A 21,961-nucleotide genomic window follows, 5' to 3' on the forward strand; every position below is an offset into this window, starting at 1 on the left:
GTATGCTCTGATTTACTCAGTCTCCTGTTCTTTTCGACATCTGTGAACCGAGGGGAGCTTGGTTACTTGTGAGTGGTTCCTGCCTCGGGTCCTTGCTAACGCCCCATTGGGTTTCAAGGCACCACTCAGGTCTGAATGCTGCAGGAAGCGTTCGTGCTAGAAGCCTCAGGTTCTAACCCCCTTCTCTAGCGTTTCAAAGACCAGTGGACTATTACAGTACAGGGTGACCAAGGCAGTAATTCCTCCATGACCTCTCTGGCTTTCTTAACAACCCGACTACAGTCCGTTATCTTTTATATCAGGCCTCGACTAGAAGTGGAAACTGCCTAACAGTCCAAGATCACATGTCTTTCTCTCATTCTTCCCCAGGACACAGAATATCGACAGAGCATGTGGGGTTTGATGTAAATGGATGGGAAGACGAAAAATGTTGGTCCAAATAGGCGCACATTAAAAATATAGACATTCAAATCAGGGCGAAGCTTTACCACATTTATACAGCCTCCTAATTTTTATAGGTTCATTGGAAGTGGTTCATTATTCATTTCTAATATACTAAATATTAATAGGGGAAAAATGTCAAGTTTCAACTGGTAAGGAACACATTCCTCCCCTGAAATATTTTCCAAGGTTTCCCTGAAACGAAAGCATTTTTCATATTTTGGCCTTGTATTCCGTTACCTTTGCCCACACTCAATATGCTCACAGGAAGAGTAACAGAAAAACTATGTGCTATGTATAAGTCTCCAAAAGAGGCTTTATTTATCCCATCCCTCATCCTGCCTTCCTCATATCCCAAAGAATTTCCATAAGGCAACAGATATTCTCCAGAGTGACAAGTAGAAGGAAACAAAAATGGTTGTGTTCACACGCAACGTCTTCGTAAGTACCGGACACAATAACCTGCTATGCACTTCCAATCTCAGAAGGACCTTTCCATATTCCTAGGAATATCCAGTTCGCCTGTACAAAAATTCTGATAGGACAAAGAAGATTGCAAATAAAGAAGGTGGGCTGTCCTTAAAAGTTGACACATCTCATATTGCTTCAGGTTTATATATAGCTAGAGTTTCCAACTGCGTTGTAAAAATAATATTAATGCACGTAAGTGTGTTGAATTTTATCCAGAGGTAACTCTAATTTCTATAGGGTGAAGTACCCAGGTGACATCAAGCATTCTCCAAATTGGTACATCAAGATAAATGCAAGGGACTGGCAAAATTTTCTCTACAATGTCACCTTTTAATGGGGTTTTTTAAAGTGAAAGAAACTATCCTATTTTGTTTAGAGTTTAAATTATGGCCATCCCTGTAGAAAAACGTCCCATGGAAATGTGTAACGGGACACTTGACCGAGTGGAGTGTCTCTCCTTGAAAATGCCCTCATCCCGGAGAAAGGACTGACTTCTCGGGACTCTGACGGCACAGCATCGGTGAAGCCAGGGTCGCGGCATTTTAATCCTCGCTGTCCTGCCTCATCACCCACGGAGGGTCAGAACTGCCCGGGGACTACGCCCAGCTCCCTTCCGCTCCCCTTTACCTTCCTCTATCAAAATTTCATGGGAAGCGAGGTGCACAGAATATGTGTATTTGCAATTACATTTGCAGGAAAAAAATCCTCCAACAGCTGCGGAGACAGCAAAGATTAGACTCTGAGAGTGGCTTAGACTAATGAAGAAAGGGATTGTGGGGGTTCGGCCAAGGGCTGCGGACAGCAGAGGGGAGACCTGCTTCCCCAGCCCTTCACTGGGATTACTTCTGGGCCCGAAATTAAAACGCGCAGAGTCTGAGGATTAGAAAAAATTAGGAAGAGTAAACATGGGGAGGAGCGTTTGCCAAACCGGACAATGATTTTAAAATGTACTAAACTCTGTGTTTTACTATTAATAAAGTGGAAATTTAGACAACATCTACATAAAATACTGTAAGATATTATTTAAATTCTGCTAAAAATCTTCCAAAGCAATTGAAAATTGATTATGTCTAGCTAGTTTCTAGGTTCTATTGCTTCTGTCTTAACCTCATATTTGAACCAATTATAAAAGTCTAGAATCTTATAGAAGGCTTCAGTGTCCAATTATCATATTAAAGAGATGAAAATATTTTAAAATAGTTTTCTTAACTATAAATATTTTCAATTTGATCTTTAAGAACAGAAAATAATTTTTAGATTTATCTTTCATGGTGAATATCTTTCACAGGAGTATCAGCATTAGAAAGAGCCATCTTTTTAAATTCACAGTGTGCTTCAATGAATAAGTATAGAAAAACCCAAATTATTTAAATAGTAAAAAAATTTACCTTTTCACTTTGCAATTTTTATAATAAATTTTGCTACTCGTGTTGCACTTGAAGAAACTAGTAGCCTCAGCAATAAGAACACATTTAAGACAAATTATTGTCTATAATAAATTCTGTTTTGTTAATGTAGAATCACTTGTGTTTTTGCAATTAAAATAATCTTAGTCAATATTTGATATTTTAAATAAGATAAACTGTGTTCTATTTATTGCCATGGATTAAATGAAACTTATCGAAATAAAAATACAATTAATTGTCCAGTCTGACCACTCAATTTTAAATATAGTTCTTTTACTAAAGAAATACCCCTTAAAACATGACACACATTTTTATCCAACTCTAAATTCTTTTCCAAGAAATTGTTCATTCTAAATGGGGATATAATCACGTAACAGAATAGCCTCTTTCTTTGTAATCTGTGAACAAACCACGCTCTATAGCGTTCTCACCATTTTGCATACATGTTCAGAGAAAACTAACTAACCCTTGTCCTATGTGATGCTTCCACTTTCAGATGCTATTTCTTTCCCAAGTTGCTTTCAATGTCAGGAACACAGGAAAGGCTTCCGAAAACACTGATCAGGCCCCAGGCCCTGCAGACTGTACTGACCAGGCAAACCTCGTAAAGGACCAAGGACCAGCCATAATGAACTCACTGGTCGTGTCGCCTGTAAGTAACAGGAGCCCTTCCAAACTGCTCAGGCCTCGCTATCGTGCATCGAGTTAATCTATTAATCTTGCCTCAAGAGTTGAAGCTATTAATGCCTAAAAAAATACAAGACCTGTTCATAAAGTATCCAGCCACATAAGATGAAAAAACAGACACCTTTGTTGAAGAAGACTCAAGATCCAAGAAACACTGTGCGTGGAACAAGGATGCTTTCGTCTCCTTCAAAGTAGGCACCTTGGGAGCTCACACGGTTCTCCCCACGCCTCTTCCACTGTTCAAAACACTCTGCCAAATCCTTTCTTGGAATTGCCATCAGCTACCCCCACGGTATTTTCCTGAATCTCACTGATGGTCTGAAATCTTGTCCCTTTCAAAGGTGATTTTAGCTTTGCAAAAAGCCAGAAGTCACGGAGCGCCATATCTGGGCTGTAGGGGTGATGAGTCACTGGGGTGATTTGACGTGTTTCCAAAAAACTGTGCATGAGATATGATGCATGAGTGGGTGCGCTGTCGTGTTGAAGCTGCCAATTACTCACTGCATCCTCCGGAAAGCCTTCTGAATCATCAGAATAGTTTCCATGGATGAATGTTTAAGCTTAACACAAAATCTGATGCAGATTCATTGCTCTGCTCACTCTGTCATTTTGAATGCGACGGCCACACAGTACACATGCTCACTCAATGGCGTCTACCACCCCCACTGACTAGTACAGTGAAGTCGTCATTGTTCACTCATGTGCATTCCGGTCCACTCTCCTTGGCTGCCAGGTTATATCCACGTTGCACACTGTTGTTGTTATATTAATAATGGCTGGACTTTTTCTGGATAGACCTCATATATTTAGACCAGAGTTCTATATAAAGATTAGATTCAGGAGAGGAATCAATGAACTTTTCAAAGGAAATAGAATGATGGCCAAGCTAGTGTAGTGCTACTTGATAAAACCATTGTGCAATAAATTCTGGGATCATAGATTTAGGGGAGAATATATAATTCTTTATCAAAGATTGGCAGCTTATCCACAAAGCTTCCTCTTCCCAAGGGGTTATTCTTTTAAAAGTAATAACGAGGACTAAAAATTTCCACAACACTCTTCCACTAAAATTAGCTATTTACACCAATGATTTTTAATCCTCAAAGAACCAGAATCTCACCCAGAAAACATGTGATCCTTCCCTTTAAGAAAAAATGCATAACATGTGCACTAATAATTTATATCTAGTCCTAAATCAAATGCTTGTGTTCTAGACTTCAAATTAAATAATGAAAATTACCCTAGAAGCTATGATTTTTTAAAGGTAAAAACAAAATAACAAAAAATAAATCAGTCCCTAAGAGGCCTAAATTAATAATACTCATCCTTTGCTTCCTTCAATATTTAACACTGTATAGGTAAACTGCTGCTTTTTCAAAGCTCAGGTGGTAGCTATACAATCAATTTACACACCTTATACTACATTTAAATGAAGTACGTGCTGTGATAATGTTTGTTTTAACTCCCCTTACTCTGTGCTGATGGGTAAGTATGAAATTCACTAAACTTGATGTGCTAACATTCCCATGTGAAGTGCAGCACGGTTCTCAACAGCTCCTTGCAGCAGATGCTGTGAGCGTTCTCTGATGGCCCGCCATCAGATCCTTCCCTCGGCTGCCTCCTTTATCAGAGGCCTCACACACCTGGCTCTCTCCTTTATCAGAGGCCCCACACACCTGCAGGGCAGAGTGCAGCTCTCTTATTGGAAGGTGCAGGTTTTCCATAAAACCTGAGGAGAAAGGGATGAGGCTTCTGTCAAGGCCAAACTGGCCAAGGGTTGGCCTAGCCAGCTAGGTACTTGCTTAAATCAAATGCATGATCATATGAAGTTTATTGAGATTACTTTAAACCAGAATACCAATAAATAATGTATCTTAAAATGTAACATTTGTCTTGCAAATATATTAATGCTGTGTGACTTGAGGATAATAATATAAATACACCACTCATCTTTCACTTTTGTAACAAATAACTTTTTGATTAGCTAATATAAATATTAATATGTAATTTTCCAAGTGTTAAGGTTATGTCAGGGGGGATGTTCATTAAATTATTTTTATGACTTCTCAATTTGCCTAATCATCTTCATTCCTCTTAGGTTTCTTTAAAAACTTAAACGAACATTAGCGTATGTTTCACTACTAATATTTTTAAATTTCTTAATTATGAACTATAATTATAGAGAGTATTTTACTAACATATTAAAATTCCTTAACTATGGATTATAGAGCATATTATCCATTCAAACAAAAATCTGAAGTTTTCATTAGTGGGAAGCTATAAAAGATAAAAGTTATAAGTACCAATAACTTAAATGATTCTGTTTATTCATATACTTTCTTAGTAAAATAATGTTTAAATTTGAAAAGATGTAAAACGAGGAGTTTTTTGTTTGCGATTGCATTTCCAGCTACGGTATATTGTGCTTCAGATCCTTCCATGCAGAAATGAAAAATAAATTTAATTTAATAGTGATATCCTTTGCAATGATTTATTTTCCTTTAAAGTTGTCATGCTATGCATATACTATACCACTTAATATAACACAGACTGAAACAATACAGAAAATTATACCACGATCAAAACACACCACAGGAAACATTATAGAAGTATTTTATCTTTAGTGAAGTATTGATTCAAAGTCCCTGCCACACAAGTGATTTTTTAAATTAGTAACAATTAAAAAAATTTCCTGGCAAATCAGCATAAATGCCAACAGTGTTTACAAAGTTTGTTGTAATGCTAGAGTCTTATTCAGAGATTGCATATTCTAAGACTAATGTAATCACTAAGGAAGAATTCCGTTTACTTAATTTTCCAATCCCAGAAAACACAGAATAGGGTTTTTGGTTCACATTGAAAAGGAAAAGGTATACAGAAGCACAAGAAGTGGCGAGTCGATTCTGGTTTGACAGGTGCAATTTACCTACAACTAATAACTTGGATTTTTGTTTAAATTGGAATTTTTTACATGCTAAATATGCTACTACCCTCATGGGAGAAAGACAAATTAAAAATTCACTCAGAGGAGAAATATCAACTTAGAGACACAGCAGAGCTGGAAAAATATCTGCTCTGTTTTAATTTTCAGAAAAACAAACTGGCAGAAGTTTTCTTCAGCATTCACCCCTTTCTGAGCCCAAATTCATCAACAGCTTTGTAAGGCAACAAACATTCTCTCTTTTTTCCTAGAAGGTCTGGTTATTTTTAAAAGCTTTCTAATTCTTTTGGAATATTTCTTGAAGTATTAGTAAACATGAAGAGGATTCACGTTTCAGCTATTTTGATGGTGTCAAGTTACTTGCCAACTACTATTAATGCCCTATTTTGGGACAAGAAGAGACAAAATACGCTTGTCTATCCTATAGCTTTTATTCCTTTATGATATTACAGGGAGTCACTTTTCCATATTTATTTAAATCACTAGCTTAGTTACTATTTGCAATATTCTCACCTATTGTATTGCTCTCATAACACAAAATGCAACAGAAAAAATTACATGTTCAACTGTTCATTTCATTTTTGCTTATAAATTCAGAAAAATGAAATGACACTGTGCAGGATGCTCTTTGTTGCTTTTGTTTTCCCAGATTTGTTCTTTGAGAACCGCAGGACTGACAGCTTTCTGTAGCTAGAAGTTTTTGTAAATTCTGAAATAAAACTTACAGCTGTCTTCTCCTGGTTTTTATAATTATCTTAAATGACAAGCCCTGTGCCAGCTTTTTTTTCAAAAAGAGCTATGAAAAGAATCGTCCCTTGCCAATTTTTCCACCTACATGTTGACAAATTTCAAAGTCTCCAATAGAAGTATTAGCATAGATATTCCATTTTGAAAGAGAATTTGCTAGACAGAATACACAATAAATATACCTTTCCCTAGGTTCACTGTGATAACTACCAAAGTAACATATCCCAATATTCACATATCTGCATGGGCTTATACAAACCCCTTATAACAAACCCCTTACAACCCCTTCCTACATCTCTTGTCGTAAATGACGTTAAAGGAGATTCAGTCCTGTTCCATCACTCTCTTCTGAACGTACCGGTCGGTGTGGAGTCCAAGATCAGGGAGACAACCTCGGAGACGACCTCCAGGAGACTGTGGTCAATGCCAGCACACAAGCCAAATGCTGGGCACAGTGGGGTGCTGGGGTTGCCCTGGGAGACGGACTGTGCTTTTCTTTGGAAAGGTCCAAGGTGGCAAAAAAGATGCCTCACCTCCTCACATGGATAAGGCGCCCACAGTTCTAATCATAAAATATTAACTCAAGATGAAATATTCCGTTCCAACAGAGCAAGAGCTTTTTGTTTTGTTTTTTTTTTCTTGGGGAAAACAGGGACCACAGACCCACCTCTGCCTACTATTCAGAAATGCTTTAGACTCTGGCTTAAGGAACACAGTCACAACCCAGCTGATACTTCTTCCTACATGATGCCAGTCTGAAGAGGAATTATCACAAGAATTCTGGCAAGTGTAACTAATAATTGAAGAAATGACAGAATGACGAACGTCTATTGATCATGAGCCTTATCTTCAAAGATAAGTGACCTGGTAAGATACTTCCTGATGATCTTTTAACATAATTGGAGTGTTTTTTAAGTCTCTTGATAAAATTTATGATTATAAAATTGTAAGTTATAAGGCATTCAGTCCCATATACAATAAAGTATACCTGTAAAATAGAGCTATTACTATATTTTTTCTCCATCAGCAGGAAGAACCATAGGTAATATTTAGAATTTATTTGATGATTTTTAAAAAATCTGATGCCATACATATTTGCATACAAGAATCTAAAATGCATATACTTTAAAGTGAAAAAAAAAGAAGTTAATTTCCTTCTGTACTTACCGGATTAACTTAAATGACCAAAGGTGCCCCTTCTGGATGCTTTTCCCACCAAACACACAGAAAATGCCCAAAGGACCACCACTCTTTGTAAAAGACAATTACATTCTTTCTTCTTCCTCCTCCACTTCTTTCTCCATCTCCTTCTAGTTCTGAGGCAGAGGTCCAACAGACCCACTTACAATGTAGCTGATTATTATGAAATAATATGATCCCACCCCATGGCCAACTAAATCACACCACCCCCAAATTTTCTAATGGAAGCAAAGGCATTCCACACTATTTGAAAACCCCTTACCAACAAACAGCACCCCACAGTAACTTTCAGATAATTCAATATGAAAATACAAGTTTGCATATATATGCACTAGGGATTCTCAAAACACTTTGTTTTCAAAAGGGATAGTAATCTCTTTTTTTTTTTTTGCACGCTCCAGAGAGAGCCAGAAGACTATCGATATGGGGAAATTATGTTTGAAACTGCCACATCTCTGTAAGCAATGATCGACTCCTTAACTTACAAATAAGGATGCAGCCACAGCTTGGTGACAGGATGCTGCCCTGCCCAGCACATCCCAAGCCGCTGCAGTGTCCCTGAGTCGGCTCAGTGAGGACTGCCACCTGCCACTGACTTGCTCCAAGACTCAGTGCGACTCCAGCCCTGGCTCTTCTATGATTTCCAGAGCACCCACAGGGCAGGAAGTTTTCTTTTACTATTATTATATGATACACTACATGATATGGTTTCATTTACTCGTATTACTTAGGAGTATGTTCTATGATACTGACTTAACTTGCACAGTGACTTACTTCAAGTGCAAAGAAGCAGAGTTGAGTAGATTACTATCTTTTACAAGAACACTATGTAGCTATTCTAGCTTCCAAGTCACCTGAGTTATTTAACCAAAACTATTTTAAAAATTATCAAAATTCTTTCAAATGAATATATGCTATTATAATGTGGCATATGACATACACACATATATACACACACTATACACACATATGTCATAGAACATGTTTGTGTTTTGATAGTTTATATTCTAAAGTTTTGCTAAAATGATGCTTTGAAAATGGCATTTTAAGTTGCCTCATTTTAGTATTTAAAACTGTTTTAAATGAATGTTTTTAACCAGAAAATAACACTGAGTCAATGTCAATAATCTATCACTACAGAGAAGAAAATAAATATATAATGAACACATATCTTACCAAGTTTTGTTTTTCCTGAAAGCAAAATAAAGTGCCACTCAGGGAACTTGATATGTTCTATAAAGCAATCACATCTTTATTTAAAAATCCTGTGTACTGAAGCTATAGTAGGGTCTCACCTATATTCATCTCCCATTCTACACTTTTAATATTTCATTTTATTGAGACTATAAGCACGCATCAGAGGAAGCAACACAACATGGACCAAAGCCAGAGGGAACGTGGACACGCGGGGTCCTTCAGACAGTTCAGCTGAGGCCCACCAGACACAGCCAGGAGACACATGCAGATATCAGGGGAGGGACGAGAATGATTCACCACACCTTTCCAGACTTCCAAAGAGGGTACAGAGTCACCTCCACATGCATTACCTTTCACTAAGAGCATTACACCTACCACGTTGTGAAGTCAACTCATCTACATGCCCAAGACGTAGAGCTGTAAGTCTAAGACATCCTCAAAAGATTAAACCAGACCATGGATGTAAACAAAAAAGGGGGAAAAAAACCCTAGATATATGTTTACCATTTACCACTCAAAGGACCATAAAGCCCTCTGAAGAACAAGAAAATACACCTCAGGCATCAAGTATTTATGGGGAAAGGGCTATTTCAGTTGAAAAGGTATTAATGAATGGATTTCCCGTGCTTTACATAATTCTTAGAGGAAGTTCAAATTAAGTCCCCAAAAGGAGGTTTTAATTATGAGAAGCAGTGTTTGGAAACTCTCACAAGCCATCACACTTGTTTGGAAACAAATGACTTCTCAAGATGGAGAAGTATTACTATCAATCACCAACAAGTTAATTCTACATAATAAGGCAGGTCTGGATGCAAACGGATCCATTGTGGATGCTGTGTCTAAAACTGATTACAACAGCACTTAAAATGAATGCAGCCCTCCAAACCACTTCTTTGCTCAGAAACATTAATCTCAGTTAGAAAGAGAGCTTCATAACGGTAATGCTTGGAATAAAAAGTATGAAATAAATCAGTTTTCATAAGACACAACAATTAATCAGCTTGGAAACTAAGAAGCATTTTTTTAAAGCACCACATGTCCATCAGGACTTTAAAAACAGCCGATACCTCCAAAATCAGGTTTTAAATACGTCCTAATTTTAAAGACCTTGCTGTTGAAACTTCGAGGTAGCACAGCATCAGGGTCCTAGTTCTTCCGTACAGTACTAGTTCATCTGAGGGCACTCTCAGCCCTTCTCTGGAACTAGCCTTCCACTTTATACAACCAATACGAACAATGACTTGAACTGAAAATTCAAAAGGAGACATCCTTGGGAGTGGATCAGAGTAAAAGTCTGATAGCAAAACTATGTCCTGAAAGTCAAAGTGGACATTTGACTACCAAAGGAAACATTAGGGTTGCAAGTAACATGCAGCTGAAATGCCTGGCAAGTCTCCACAGCCCATCTTCAAGGAAAGGGCAGGAGACCATTCATTCACGCTGCCAAACACACTGATTCACGCACCTCTAAGCATAATACCTTGACGGCATTCCTCGGCCACCCAGAAATCAAATGTTTAAAGGGTGAAATTAAGTTTAATACAGAGGAGGTAATGCAGTTATTAATAGAGTCAAGACTAATAAACTAATAAAGTTGTCTTTATGGCATCTTTCTATCAGATTATGACCACCTTCTGGACTTATTTCCCAGTACCGTTCTAGGTGGGATAAACGTCAGCATTTCCAAACGTACTTTCACAGCGACTGCAAAAACATCGTTCTTTTGGGTAGAGGCTCAAAGTTGATCCAGTATTTTCTGATAGGTCATCCTACTCACAACGATGGCATACACGGCCGCCTGGTTTCTTACTTGCCTGGCTCTTTACAAAGGGAATAATCACTCTTGGCTCACAGAAGCAAAGCTAAGAAAGACTAGCTTGAACTTGATAACTGGATTATTCTTGTTCAGCTAGGTTCCTTTTTGATTAAATGTAAAACTTTTCACTTTACTTATGGGCTTTCTTCTATTCAAAGATAAGCATCCTTATCTTTCTTTGTCTTCACCCTAATAAAGCAGGTTTCCTTTTCTAACCGGAGATCGTGACGTGCCTACAAGATCATAGTAAGAAAAGCCTCGGTAATTTACCTAAAACATTTCTTTCCAGAAAATAAACACATCATGCAAAAATGATTCATTATGGAAAAGTAAGTACTACTCACAATTCTACTATAAACTTATCTGCTTTATTTTAAATACCCAATCCATCCTCGTTAGGGTCAGTATATTCTTTGTCTGTGGGTGTAAACATTAATGCTACTGGCCAAAGCTATTAATATATTTTCCAAATTTGTAAAGACTGGCACTGTTATTGGCATATAAACTCATTTTTCATATAAACTGTGCAGTATATGTAAAAATATACTTGTTTTACTCAAAGAAACTGTTTTTTTCACATAATGCATATTCTTTTTAAATGATCATAAATAAAGTAGGGAAAAAAGTACCTTTGAGGAAGAGGAATATTAAAATTCGGGTGAGGAAAAAAGGCGAGGTTGTCAAGGAAAAGGCAAGAGGAAGAGGGAGACAATCCTGAAATACACAATAGAATAACTAAACTCATTATAAACCCCTATCTTTTGAAGAATTTAGGAATAATTTGTGAATGCCATGACATTTTAAAGTGGGGTTAGCAAGTCTTATTGCCGAACTAACCTCTCACTGTTAGGGCAAGAACCAAATATTTGCTTTGCATTTAGAATCACGAATGGAAAGTTCCAGGCTCTTAAAAGAATTTCATATATTAAGAAACACAAACTAGAAGTTTGAGGTAATTAAAAATGTATTAAGAAACACACAAAGCAAGACTGTTGGTTTTTAAAATCTTTTGTTTCAACGAAAACGTTAAAACCTAGAATGCATTTTAATGACACAGTTACTGGATTCTAAACTCTGTTCCTAATATGCTAGAAAGACGACACACACTTCTCCAGGTCGGCAGTTGAGACGTGGGGGTGCGGGGAAGGCTTTATATTTTAAACAAATCCACTGCAGGAATGAAATGCCCAAGTTCCGCTCAGTCGCAACACCACTCTGGGGGTGCTCGTGCAAGCTTTCCAAAGGCTCCAGTCCTGTCTTTCTTTTTTTCCCTTACGACAACAGAAGGGGAAGGTAATGCCAAACATATTTCTATTTGTAGCGAAAAGACCACCCAGTGGATTCTGCCGGAGTCTACAATGTTTGACAAACACGTTTTTAGAAGATAAGAGAGTATCATAAAGAGACGGCCCTGTTCTGGTGGGTCCCAGCTCTCGGGGGCCTTGCACTAAGTGCGTGGATATTGCTTGCTCTTCAACTTCCAGGGCCCTCACCCAAAAGTACCTGGGAACTTTTTTCACTTCAGAAAACAAATGCATTTGCTGGGTTACACAACAGAATTAGTTGTTACTCTTTATAGGCAGTAAGACTTACTGGCAGGTTACCACTACAACTGCCGTAAAGGTGAGGCAGCAAGCATGGAATCCAAACGGCACAATAAGGTATTCAGCGGACCTGACACCTAACCCACTTTTATCTAAAATGTTGTGATGCTCCTTCGAATCGGCTGTAAAACACGATACAGACTTCGACTGGGTTGCAGGCTCATAAAGCTATGATTTTGTAAATGCCCAGTTCAGGATATCTGTCTGCTTCCAGCCCAAACCAGAGTTCCCAGATCAAGTTTCAACCGAAATGCACCAGTCCACACGACACCCCAGCCCGTGTATCGCCTCCCTTCACTCCTTCCCAACTTGGCGCCCTGCTACTTGGAGGAGCCTCGCTTCCACTTCCCAGCAAAGTGGTGGCTACCCAGGGCTGCCGGCTCACTGGACTCCCCGCAGGATCCTTTCAGACACCTTCTCAAAGGACGCCGTGCCCCATCACAAAACTGGGGATCGCCCAGATCAGACCAAGAGCGGCTGGGCTCCCCGCCCCCACTGAGCGCCCAGCCTCTGAGCTGCCTCTCCCGGGGAACCCGGGTGCCGGTGTGAACCTGGGCGGTGCCTCGCTCTCCGGGCTGGAGGCCCCAGCAAAGTTCCCACCTGAGCAGGCAGCCCGAGGTGTCAGATGCGAGGGAGGGGCAGGGACGCGGAGGCCGGGGACCGGGAGGCCAGACCCGGAGAGGCTGCGCACCGGGGAGATGCTTCTGGGCCACCGGGGCTGGCCAACTTGCTGCCTCCTCCCAGCGCAGCTCCAGGAAAGCCGCCGTCCCAGCCGGCCGCTGCCCGCTCCCAGCACCCGCCCTCCAGCTCCCGGCGGCGCCGGGGCCCGGGCACTAGGACCCCCGAAAGCAAGGAGGACGCGCCGGCGGCCGCGCCGCACTTACCGCGCTGGCTCACCCGCGCCGCCAGCTCGCCACCCGGCCGCAGCCGCTGCGTCCACGGAGCAGCGCGCACACACAGCACTTGGCCAAATTCAAAGGAGCCGGGCGCAGAGGCGGGGGCCCCGAGAGGGAGCGGAGTGGGGCTGGGGGGGGGGCGGTGAGGGGAGGGGAGAAAACAGCAAGTGTTACAACTTCCTTCCGTGCCCACCGCCAGGCAGCGGCGGGCGAGGGACGCGGGAGGGGAGGGCAGCGCGCGGAGCGCCAATGAGTTCACTTTCTTTTTCTCCCCCGCGCTCTCCCCCTCTCCCTTCCCGCCAGCCCCTCCAGCCTCCTCGTTGGCCGCCGGCTGCCGTGGCCGGGCCAGAGTTTTGGGTTCTCGGCCCGGGAGCGGGAGGATGGAGACGGCGAGGGAGGAGGTGGAGGGAAAAGCGAGGAGGCGAGCAGGGCGCCCCGCCAGCGAGCAGCATCCAGGACCTTCAGTGTGTGGCGGGGGACGCGCCGGCCGAGTGTGCCCGAGCCGGGCGCGTACACGTGTCCGTGTGTGTGAGTGTGGGAGCCGGGCGAGCGGAGGAGCCTACCATGCGCTTCCCCCTCCGCGCGGATCGCGGGAGAGCCCAATCCCGGGGCGAGCTGGACCGGCCGCGACCATTTATAATCCTTGCCTCCTCCACTTCGCAACTTGTCAAGATGACGGGTACTTTATTTCTTCTTCTTCTTTTTTTTTAATTCAGAAAGAGAGATTTCCCGTTTGCTACCTTTTTCTGTCAAATGGGATTTGCCGGACTGAACCACGTTCGCAGCCCCTCCCTCCTCCGGGCCGCGTGCGTTCGGGGCGGCACGGGGCTCCCCCGCTGCGGCCAATCAGTGCCTGCACCTCTCTCGTGGCGATTTAGGGGTCACCCGTGAATAACACTTCGCGCTGATGAATGGCTCTCACCGCCTTTCGGCTCTGATGAGGGGTCTGCCCGCAGCTGATTGCAAACACTAATGAACTTGCGGCGCCATTTGAAATTCACACGCGCCGACACCGTGCGCGGGTACGTGCGCGGGGGTCCGTCCTTTCCATCTCCCGTGGCGGGAGGAGGCGCAGGGGGAGGGGGCGGGTAATTGCTTTGGACCTAAGTGGAAACACTTGTCTGTGTAATCAAACCTCTAACCTTCTTAGAAAACTACTTTTCTTGATCTTCCCTAGGGTGGGCATTTCAGGTCAGCTGAGTCACCCGAGGAGGTGGCGGAGCAAGGCGCTGCCGGGAAGATGGATTCCGAGGCGGGAGGGTGTAATTAAGGACTTCCACCCCCGGCAGGCGGGCTGTCCTTTACGCAGCCTGTGAAAGTGACCTGCGCCTTCGCTTCCACAGTGTCCTCTCCTCAGAGACTGAAAAGCTCCAATGACCTTCGGACGGGGGAGGGGACTCTAAATACCCAGCCTTCCTTAACAAGCCCCAACTCGGCCAGGCCGTCGACCGTGTGTCTGCCCTCCGGTTGGAGCTGCAACCCGCACGCACCTGCCAGTGGGCGAATTCTGGAGCCCACTCCAACCCAACCTCCCCTCCTCTTCCTCCATCTCTCCATCCCTCCCCCCTCCCTCTTTCTCATTAGCAGCTGAATGCCACCCTAACTCTAACCTTCCCTACCTTGACTTCTGTGGGGAAGGAAATAAAAGTTTACTGCTCTCCACAAGACACTGTTACTTTCTGCTCACTGCGCCTTCCCAGCTCTCGAGCGCCTGCGCCCTCGTGTGAGGCATGTCCACCAGGGTAGCCAGAAGTCCCGGCTGCTCCGGGATTTTGGAACACCCACCCCCTCAACCTTCCCGGGACGGCGCTCTGCTCTTCTGCCCCTAGAGCCTGCGGGCAACGTTCTGTTCTAGGACGAGGCTGCGGCTAGGTTGGGGCGCACACGCTTCAGACAGACTAACTCGGGTGGCCGCTGTTGGGGCACGGAGGGTACCCCTGAGTGTAGCTGAGAGTAGGTGCCCCGGGGCCACTGCACACTTGTCCTTGGAAGTGTGGCAGAGGGACTAGTGTGTCCTGAGTCTTTTTATCCCACTTCCCATCCCCAACTTCAGAGCAGGGGATGCCACCCGGAGGGGCCCGAAGTACCCGTGCCTCAGGCTAGAAGGAAAAACACTTGCATTTGTACCTACGCGCAGACGAAGCGCTTGGGAAACCAGAACAACGCCTCCTCCCCTCGGAAAGGAGGCCCTGAGCCTTTGTGATAGAATGTCTCCCAAGTTTGGGGTAGGACCGACCAGGAGAATCCGGGAACTTGAACGAGTGTGCCCAGTCACTCAGTCTGAGTTCCCAAAGTTACTGAAGTGACCCAGCACGCTGCCGAGTGATGCCTGAGCAGCAAGACCCTGCTCCGGAGACCCGGCGTGGCCCGGTCCACTGGCACGACATTGCCGGCGGAAGCCAGACGACCCGGGGCGGGATCTGTCGCCTTCCCGGGTGGGTGCCTTTCACACGGGAAAAAGTATGGCAGTGGGGCAGATTATTGTCCCCTTCTCGTTCTAGCCATTCTGATTTTCTAAAAAACAAAAAAAACAAACTTGTCTCTTATGAAAGTATGGCCCTGATTACACAGGACAATCACACAAATGACTCAAAATTAGCATCCCTAAGATGCTCGTGAAGAAATTTGAAGGGTGTTTGGTAAATCACCTCCGTGGCCCATGTCCCACAAAAACATGAGAAGTGTTTAAAACTTTTCTAAGTGTCCAAGAAACACGGTCCCTTGCTCTTCCATACTTTGCTGTCTAAGAACACGGGGAAAAGAAAGACTCCCCGCCTGTCCTAAAGGGCCACCCGGAGAAAGGAAAGTGCTGGGAGAACCGGTGGGAGTTGGGCCCCGGGCCGGTGGCACATTCCTTCTTTTGAACTCTTTTTTCTAGAACCCTCATTATAGCTAACCCTGGTGATACGCCTAGGAAACAATGGGACTCATAAAATTTAGAAATGGTAATAAATCTTGCAGCCTGTCTGTAGCCCAGCTCGCTGTTACATGATACTCAAAGTTTTTCACTATGGGATGCTGAACCGTCATACTAATTGGGTGCAAACTCGTTCACAGAGTCCTGTGCACTCCACGCCAAGGGTCGCTAGTGGACAAAGCGCGCAGGTGGGTTCCTCGCCCACTGTCCGCCCGCAATCCAGGCAGTTCAGGTGTGTGAAGTTCGGGGCTTCTCGCTTTTATGCCCCCTCCGGAACAAAGAAGTTCCATCCTTTGAGGCTGTTAGGAAAAGCTGACGTGTGCAATGCCAAACTATGGCCCAAGCTCCCTGCTCCAAATGCATCCCTGGAAAGCAAAGAGGCAGCTTGCTACGTTCCTCCCAGGTTTTCTGCCTCGCTGAGCTGTTGTCGGGAGAGGGCGGGGATGGAGGGGCGCTCACGCGGAGTCCTCCGCTGCAGTAAAAACTCCAGTGAGTCAGAGAAGAAATGCAAGACGTTGCTGTTTCTTTTCCAAACCTCTGGCTGTTCGCCGATAACTCTGCCCAGCGCTGCTGGTGCCTCTGCCGAGTTAACGCAGCCAGTTGTGAAGAGGGATAATGGGACTGAGCGGGCCGGTGGCACCGCCCTCCCGTGGGCCCCCGTGTCACACTGATACACAGTTCTCCAGAAAGAAAAAAAATGCTGCTGAGCGCTCCCCTGCTGCATCCCCTCGCCCCCAGGAAATGCAACCCTCTAAAAAGTGCGGGGGAGGAAGCAGAGAGCAGGTTGGACCACTGGATTCGCCGGGCAGGGCGGGAGGTGGGTTGCTAGGAGGACCTCACGGAGCCCGTGCCATCGAGACTGCGGTGGGTGGGAGAAGGACGAAGGCTGGTCTCCTCTGAGGCCAAGGCCAACATCGCGGTCCACGCACCTCTCCCCTGAGTGCCCTCCCTTTCCCGAAGGTGATGCCTGCCACTTAGGGCAGCATAAGGAGCACCTTCCCACGGATGCTGTTGTTTGGGGGGCTGTCGGTTTGCTCCTCCTGTCCCGCGGACACAACCTGGAGCCGAGCAGGCTGGGTGGCAGCTGTCCCCACCTCACTGCCCTCCTGGGGGGAGCCGCAGGGGCCTGCCTTATAGCCTTGCAGAAGTGGAACCCAGTCAGAGCCAGGGTCAGGGTCAGGGTCAGGCAGGAGGCTCTCCCAGGAGGCTCCTAGACACTGCTAGTCCTCACAGGTATCCTGGGGACTTCTGGCATCCACTCTAGCAATGAGGAAAGACTGGTGGGACTGGGGGGGCCGGTTAGTTCCAAATCAAGAGCCACGATCTCTAGGTGCTGATGAGGAGAGGAATGGATGGCCTAGCCCGAGCTGAGGCACCCAGACTTCCAGAACAACCCTTGCAAACTCCAGGAAAGGTAGTAATCTATGTATGTCCAACAGGAGGTTACCTGCCAGCGGATGCTCTGCTTAAAACACAAGCTGAAGGCTGCTGGTCACTGAAGAGAGCCCCAGCCCTAGGCCCTGGGGGGCGGGGGCTCAGCACATCACATGGTGTGCAGCAAGTGATTCTCTGCGTCCTGCTGGCAGCTCCAGCACTGAACTCTCACACTGAAGTGTCTCAAGAAGCTCTGCAGTTATTGTCAGGTGTTGGGGGATCCCCCCTTGCAAAACCAAGTAATTTATTTCTCTTGGCTGTTAGATTGATGGGAACTGTAAAACACATATGCTAGTTTTATCACTGACAAAGTCATGAAGCGAAATGGCTGTTTGTCGTGGGAAATGCGTTGCCATTGCTTTAATTAAAGCGAGACAGGCCTCTCTCGATGTGCAGACACTTTGGAGCTGCCCAGAGAACTGGCCATGGGAGCAGGATGGGCGGGGCCTCCTCAGGGCCTTAGCTTGTGTCCCGCTGCAGGCTCCGGCCACCACCACTGGGCTCTGACCTCTGGTCAGGACACAGTCTGCAGACCACGGCCCGGCTGCTGACTTGCTTTTGCTTGAACCTCGTGAAAGAGCCACTTCCCTGTCAGATTTTGAACACGGAGACACTGGTCACGTGTGGCATTTTCAATGTGGGTTTAACTTCATGCATGTTTCAAACGATTCCATACTAAAAGATGCAACCTTTGTAATAGTTATCATGGAGTGCCTTTGAAAAGCTCCTATTTTCTATGAACAACTTTCCTAGGAAGCAGTATGTGTCCTGTATTTAAGGCACACAGTATACAGAGCATTCAGGGTATAAGTATATAATATATTTAAGGTGGGCTCTAGTGGAGGCAATGTTTATCATAAAGTAGTGACGCTGGACACTTTTGTCAATCATGCAGTGTCCGCTAGATACCTCCCCTCCAGTCTGTTAGTTAACTTGCACACAGGTTTAGAAAAAGCCATCACGTGACTATCAATCAGTATGAGACCCAGTCCTGTGTCCTTATTTCCCAGAAGCGTCCTATTCTCTCCTCCCTGGTCTGGGATGCACTCTCAGCTGCTGGCACACCCACGCCCTGAAGCACCGAGCAATGGAAGTGCTTCCTCCGTCTGCCTTTTCTTCCGCTCACACACCGTGGGCGTCTGTTCATTTGTTCTGCATGGGCCTTGCCCAGTGCACGGGGCCTTCCGGGCACCATACCCTGGCCTGTGCCTCCTTGGACTCACTGCTTCTGGCACAAGGAGCTGCCGTGTAGAAGATGCTGGATGAGGAGTTGCCGAATGAATGAGTGAATCATGAATACAGTGTCTTAATGCCTTCACTGAACTCAGTCATTCTTTCTGTCTTTTTAAAAAAGGATATATCATAGGTGAAGTTGATTGTGAAAAGATATTTATTAAATACCCTTTTTGACTTTCCTGCCCGATAGTTTTTTAATGGCACATAGTTTTAAAATTCTAGTCACGATATCAAGCCCCATCAATCCACCTCCAAACTTGGTTGACTTTTCTCAGGAAGCACAATTTGCAGTAAAAACAAGCATAATGGGAAAAGGTAAAAAACAACACATTTGGTAGCACTTCCTGAAATATGGAAATGTGTGTAGCGGAAGCACCTATTAAATGCAGATACTCTAAGTATTTCCTATTTAATAAGGCATTATTTATGGAACCCTATTGTTTTCCCAATTTCCTCGGGATTTTTTCACGGTATGAAGCGTAGCGCCTAAGACGCCTGCTCTTTCACTTCTTCAAGAGCAGGGTCCGGCTGGTGTTGGGCGAACAAGCCCGGTCTGTTCTTGTCTGCGCAGGGAGGACTTTCTAATTGATCCGGCACGGACCTTAGACGGAGATGTGTACCTTGCAACTCAAGTACAGAGCCTTGTGCTTTGGAAAGTGATAACCATATGGGCTTTATTTGAAACATTCGAGGATTTTCAGCATCAACCTGGGTTAAATTGAGCTAATGTACACATCCCAACAAATTCATTATCACATTGGGTAGATTCAATCCATGCTCCCCTCCGATTAGCAGAGATGCTGACCATTGATCACCAACGCAGAAGTTCGTTAGGAAAGAGCACGATAATGTTGTGCTTTGTACTGTTTAAATGCAAATTGCCCATATTAAGCAGACGTTGTCTACTGTTATCACTTTCAGTGGAATGGAAATGTTTAAAAATGATCTCCGGGTAAAGAATGGGGGATGCAGTCAAATCTATTTCCTCTTACACTATTTTCAAGTGCACTTCACTATCATCATGAAGATTTAATTAAGCAAGCTCAGCTAAGCTAAAAGGCAAAGCTGGAAGTTACTACTTAGGGAAACGTTTTCAGGACTTGAACGAAATAATGTATTTACTATTCTTCATTTAGGAGCCCAAGCCGACGCTGAAGGTTAAAAATACAACAGGAGTCTGTTTCCGAATGCCGAATTTAGAGTTTTTACACTTTGTTGCAGATAATAGTACTAAGTTATGGATGTTGATGGTCTTTGCCTTGCAGCTTTAAATTGCCTTGAAAAAGATACAGTTTCTTTAATTAAAAAAGCTGCACAGAACTAATCCCTCCAGCTGAAAAAAGAAAAGTTTTAAGCAATTTCTTTCCGCTCTGAGAGAGAAAGGCAGACAATACCATAACAGATCAGAAACATAAGCTATAGTGTGCAGCCAGGAGCCCAGCAGGGAACTGAATACTGCTCCGACTGTGTCATTTTTAATCCCCCATCCCAGTTTTCCCCGGCTGACCTCATGCTGAGATGAAGTTATCACAGAAGACAGCTTTACTCTCGCCAATGAATCCAACCCTGGGTCTGTATTATCCTTAGCAGATCAAAACACCGCTTTCATCAAATAGCATTATCTGCATAAAAGGCATGCAATTGCCCAATAATTTCACCCAAACTATGCTATTCATTTAAAGGACAAGAAGAGAAATGTAATTCATTCCTTTTCGGGGGGTGGTGGTGAAGAAGAGTGAGACTTAGGGGAGAGACCGAGGCTATAGAAGCTAACGTACCCCCTTCACTCATGGGAACGTTTCTGTTTTTAACACAAAATCTCAAGGAGGGGTCTGTTTTAAAGTCCCCTTATGCCTGTGCTTTAAGATTAATTGTTGAGGCAATATGGTGCGGTCTGAGTGACAAAAATGTAAGTTGTGTGGAAAACCGGCAGTGAGAAATTACAAAGCTCGCTGATGTTATTAGCTATGCTTCTCTGAACCCCAATAAAAACATCACATCCAGTAAAATTGGAGACGCGTAAGAATTAGCTGAACAAACACTGAAATATACTTTAACACAACACTCTACCAGAGGGTGAGGATTGCTCTTCCTAGGTCTGTCCACATGGTGAGAAGTTTGAATTCCTAGGTTGGAAGACAAAGACTACTCCACAATTTTGGGTCGATACCTCAAAGAATTTTCAGAAATCTTAGGAAAAACACTAGTTGGTTTTTTGGGGGGGGGGATTTAGAAAATACCTTAGCTTCCTTCAGATTTCCATTTTATGTTGAAACAGTGTTCTCATTTGCATTGCAGATTATATAACACTTAATAATGGGATTCTCTTTAATGGATCCTTACTCTTTATTGAATGACACCAGTTGTTTTGCTCGAGGTATCATGATAGGTTAGAGAATCTGGCAAAACCATTTGTGTCTAGTAGATGGAATTCCTGAGGACGAAAATGCCCAAGTGAGTGTGGGTGACCAGCTAGGTATATGTTAAAATCCTTAGACTATGTATTACTCCCCATAATTTTAATGAGAGAGCTTAAATATGTAAATCATCTGCTCGGCCCTTTCAGAATTTACTCTGTAAACCGACCCCGTAGAAAATCCAGCTTGATCCCTACCCTCTGTCACCCGGACAACACCCACGCACAGCACCGTGGAGGACGGACAATCGGAAGAGTGTGCAGAAAGAACATGAAGACGCTTCACCTTAGCAGCTGGGGATTCTTCTGGGAATTCATGAGACAGGTGAAGGGGCAAGACTTTTTCCCTGAGAGAGAGAAGTTCACAAGGGAAGGACCGTGGCAGTACTGTTTGTCATCATTGACATTTTAATGATATGTATGTATTTTCTGAATCATTTAAGTGTAATTAATAAATAAGTATTTTCCATGCCAACTTCCTGAAAGCACACCTGCATACGGAAGTGCTGGGAAGCTAAAAGTCCGTATGGGTATAAGGTCTGCTCAGCTGTA

The 21,961-nt window shown here is 44.0% G+C and overlaps 2 protein-coding genes across 5 annotated transcripts in view; one reads left to right on the forward strand and one right to left on the reverse strand.

The window, feature by feature from the left end:
- TENM3 (teneurin transmembrane protein 3) overlaps window positions 1–13,477 on the reverse strand; it is a 558,635-nt gene extending 545,158 nt beyond the window's left edge. For both annotated transcript variants that reach the window (XM_053659855.1, XM_053659853.1), the window contains exon 1: window positions 13,395–13,477. The gene's annotated coding sequence lies outside the window, so the exon portion shown is untranslated. The remainder of the gene's footprint in view (window positions 1–13,394) is intronic.
- A 128-nt stretch (window positions 13,478–13,605) lies between these two features.
- LOC119036807 (uncharacterized) lies at window positions 13,606–15,064 on the forward strand. Of its 3 annotated transcripts, none has more exons than XR_005080067.2 (3): window positions 13,606–14,085; window positions 14,285–14,428; window positions 14,584–15,064. XR_005080067.2 is itself a non-coding variant. In XM_037128740.2 (2 exons), exons 1-2 carry the CDS (start codon window positions 13,656–13,658, stop codon window positions 14,995–14,997), a joined length of 678 nt encoding a protein of 225 aa, XP_036984635.2. In that variant the 5' UTR covers window positions 13,606–13,655; the 3' UTR covers window positions 14,998–15,064. The 3 variants fall into 3 exon arrangements, 1 of the variants encoding a protein (XP_036984635.2); XR_008390593.1 differs by having other exon boundaries at window positions 14,750–15,064; XM_037128740.2 differs by lacking the exon at window positions 14,285–14,428 and having other exon boundaries at window positions 14,750–15,064.
- Window positions 15,065–21,961: the final 6,897 nt, after the last annotated feature.

The sequence above is a fragment of the Artibeus jamaicensis genome, unplaced genomic scaffold, assembly GCF_021234435.1.
Source record: "Artibeus jamaicensis isolate MK-2021 breed Jamaican fruit bat unplaced genomic scaffold, CSHL_Jam_final scaffold_833, whole genome shotgun sequence".
In the NCBI taxonomy this organism is placed as follows: Eukaryota; Metazoa; Chordata; class Mammalia; order Chiroptera; family Phyllostomidae; genus Artibeus; species Artibeus jamaicensis.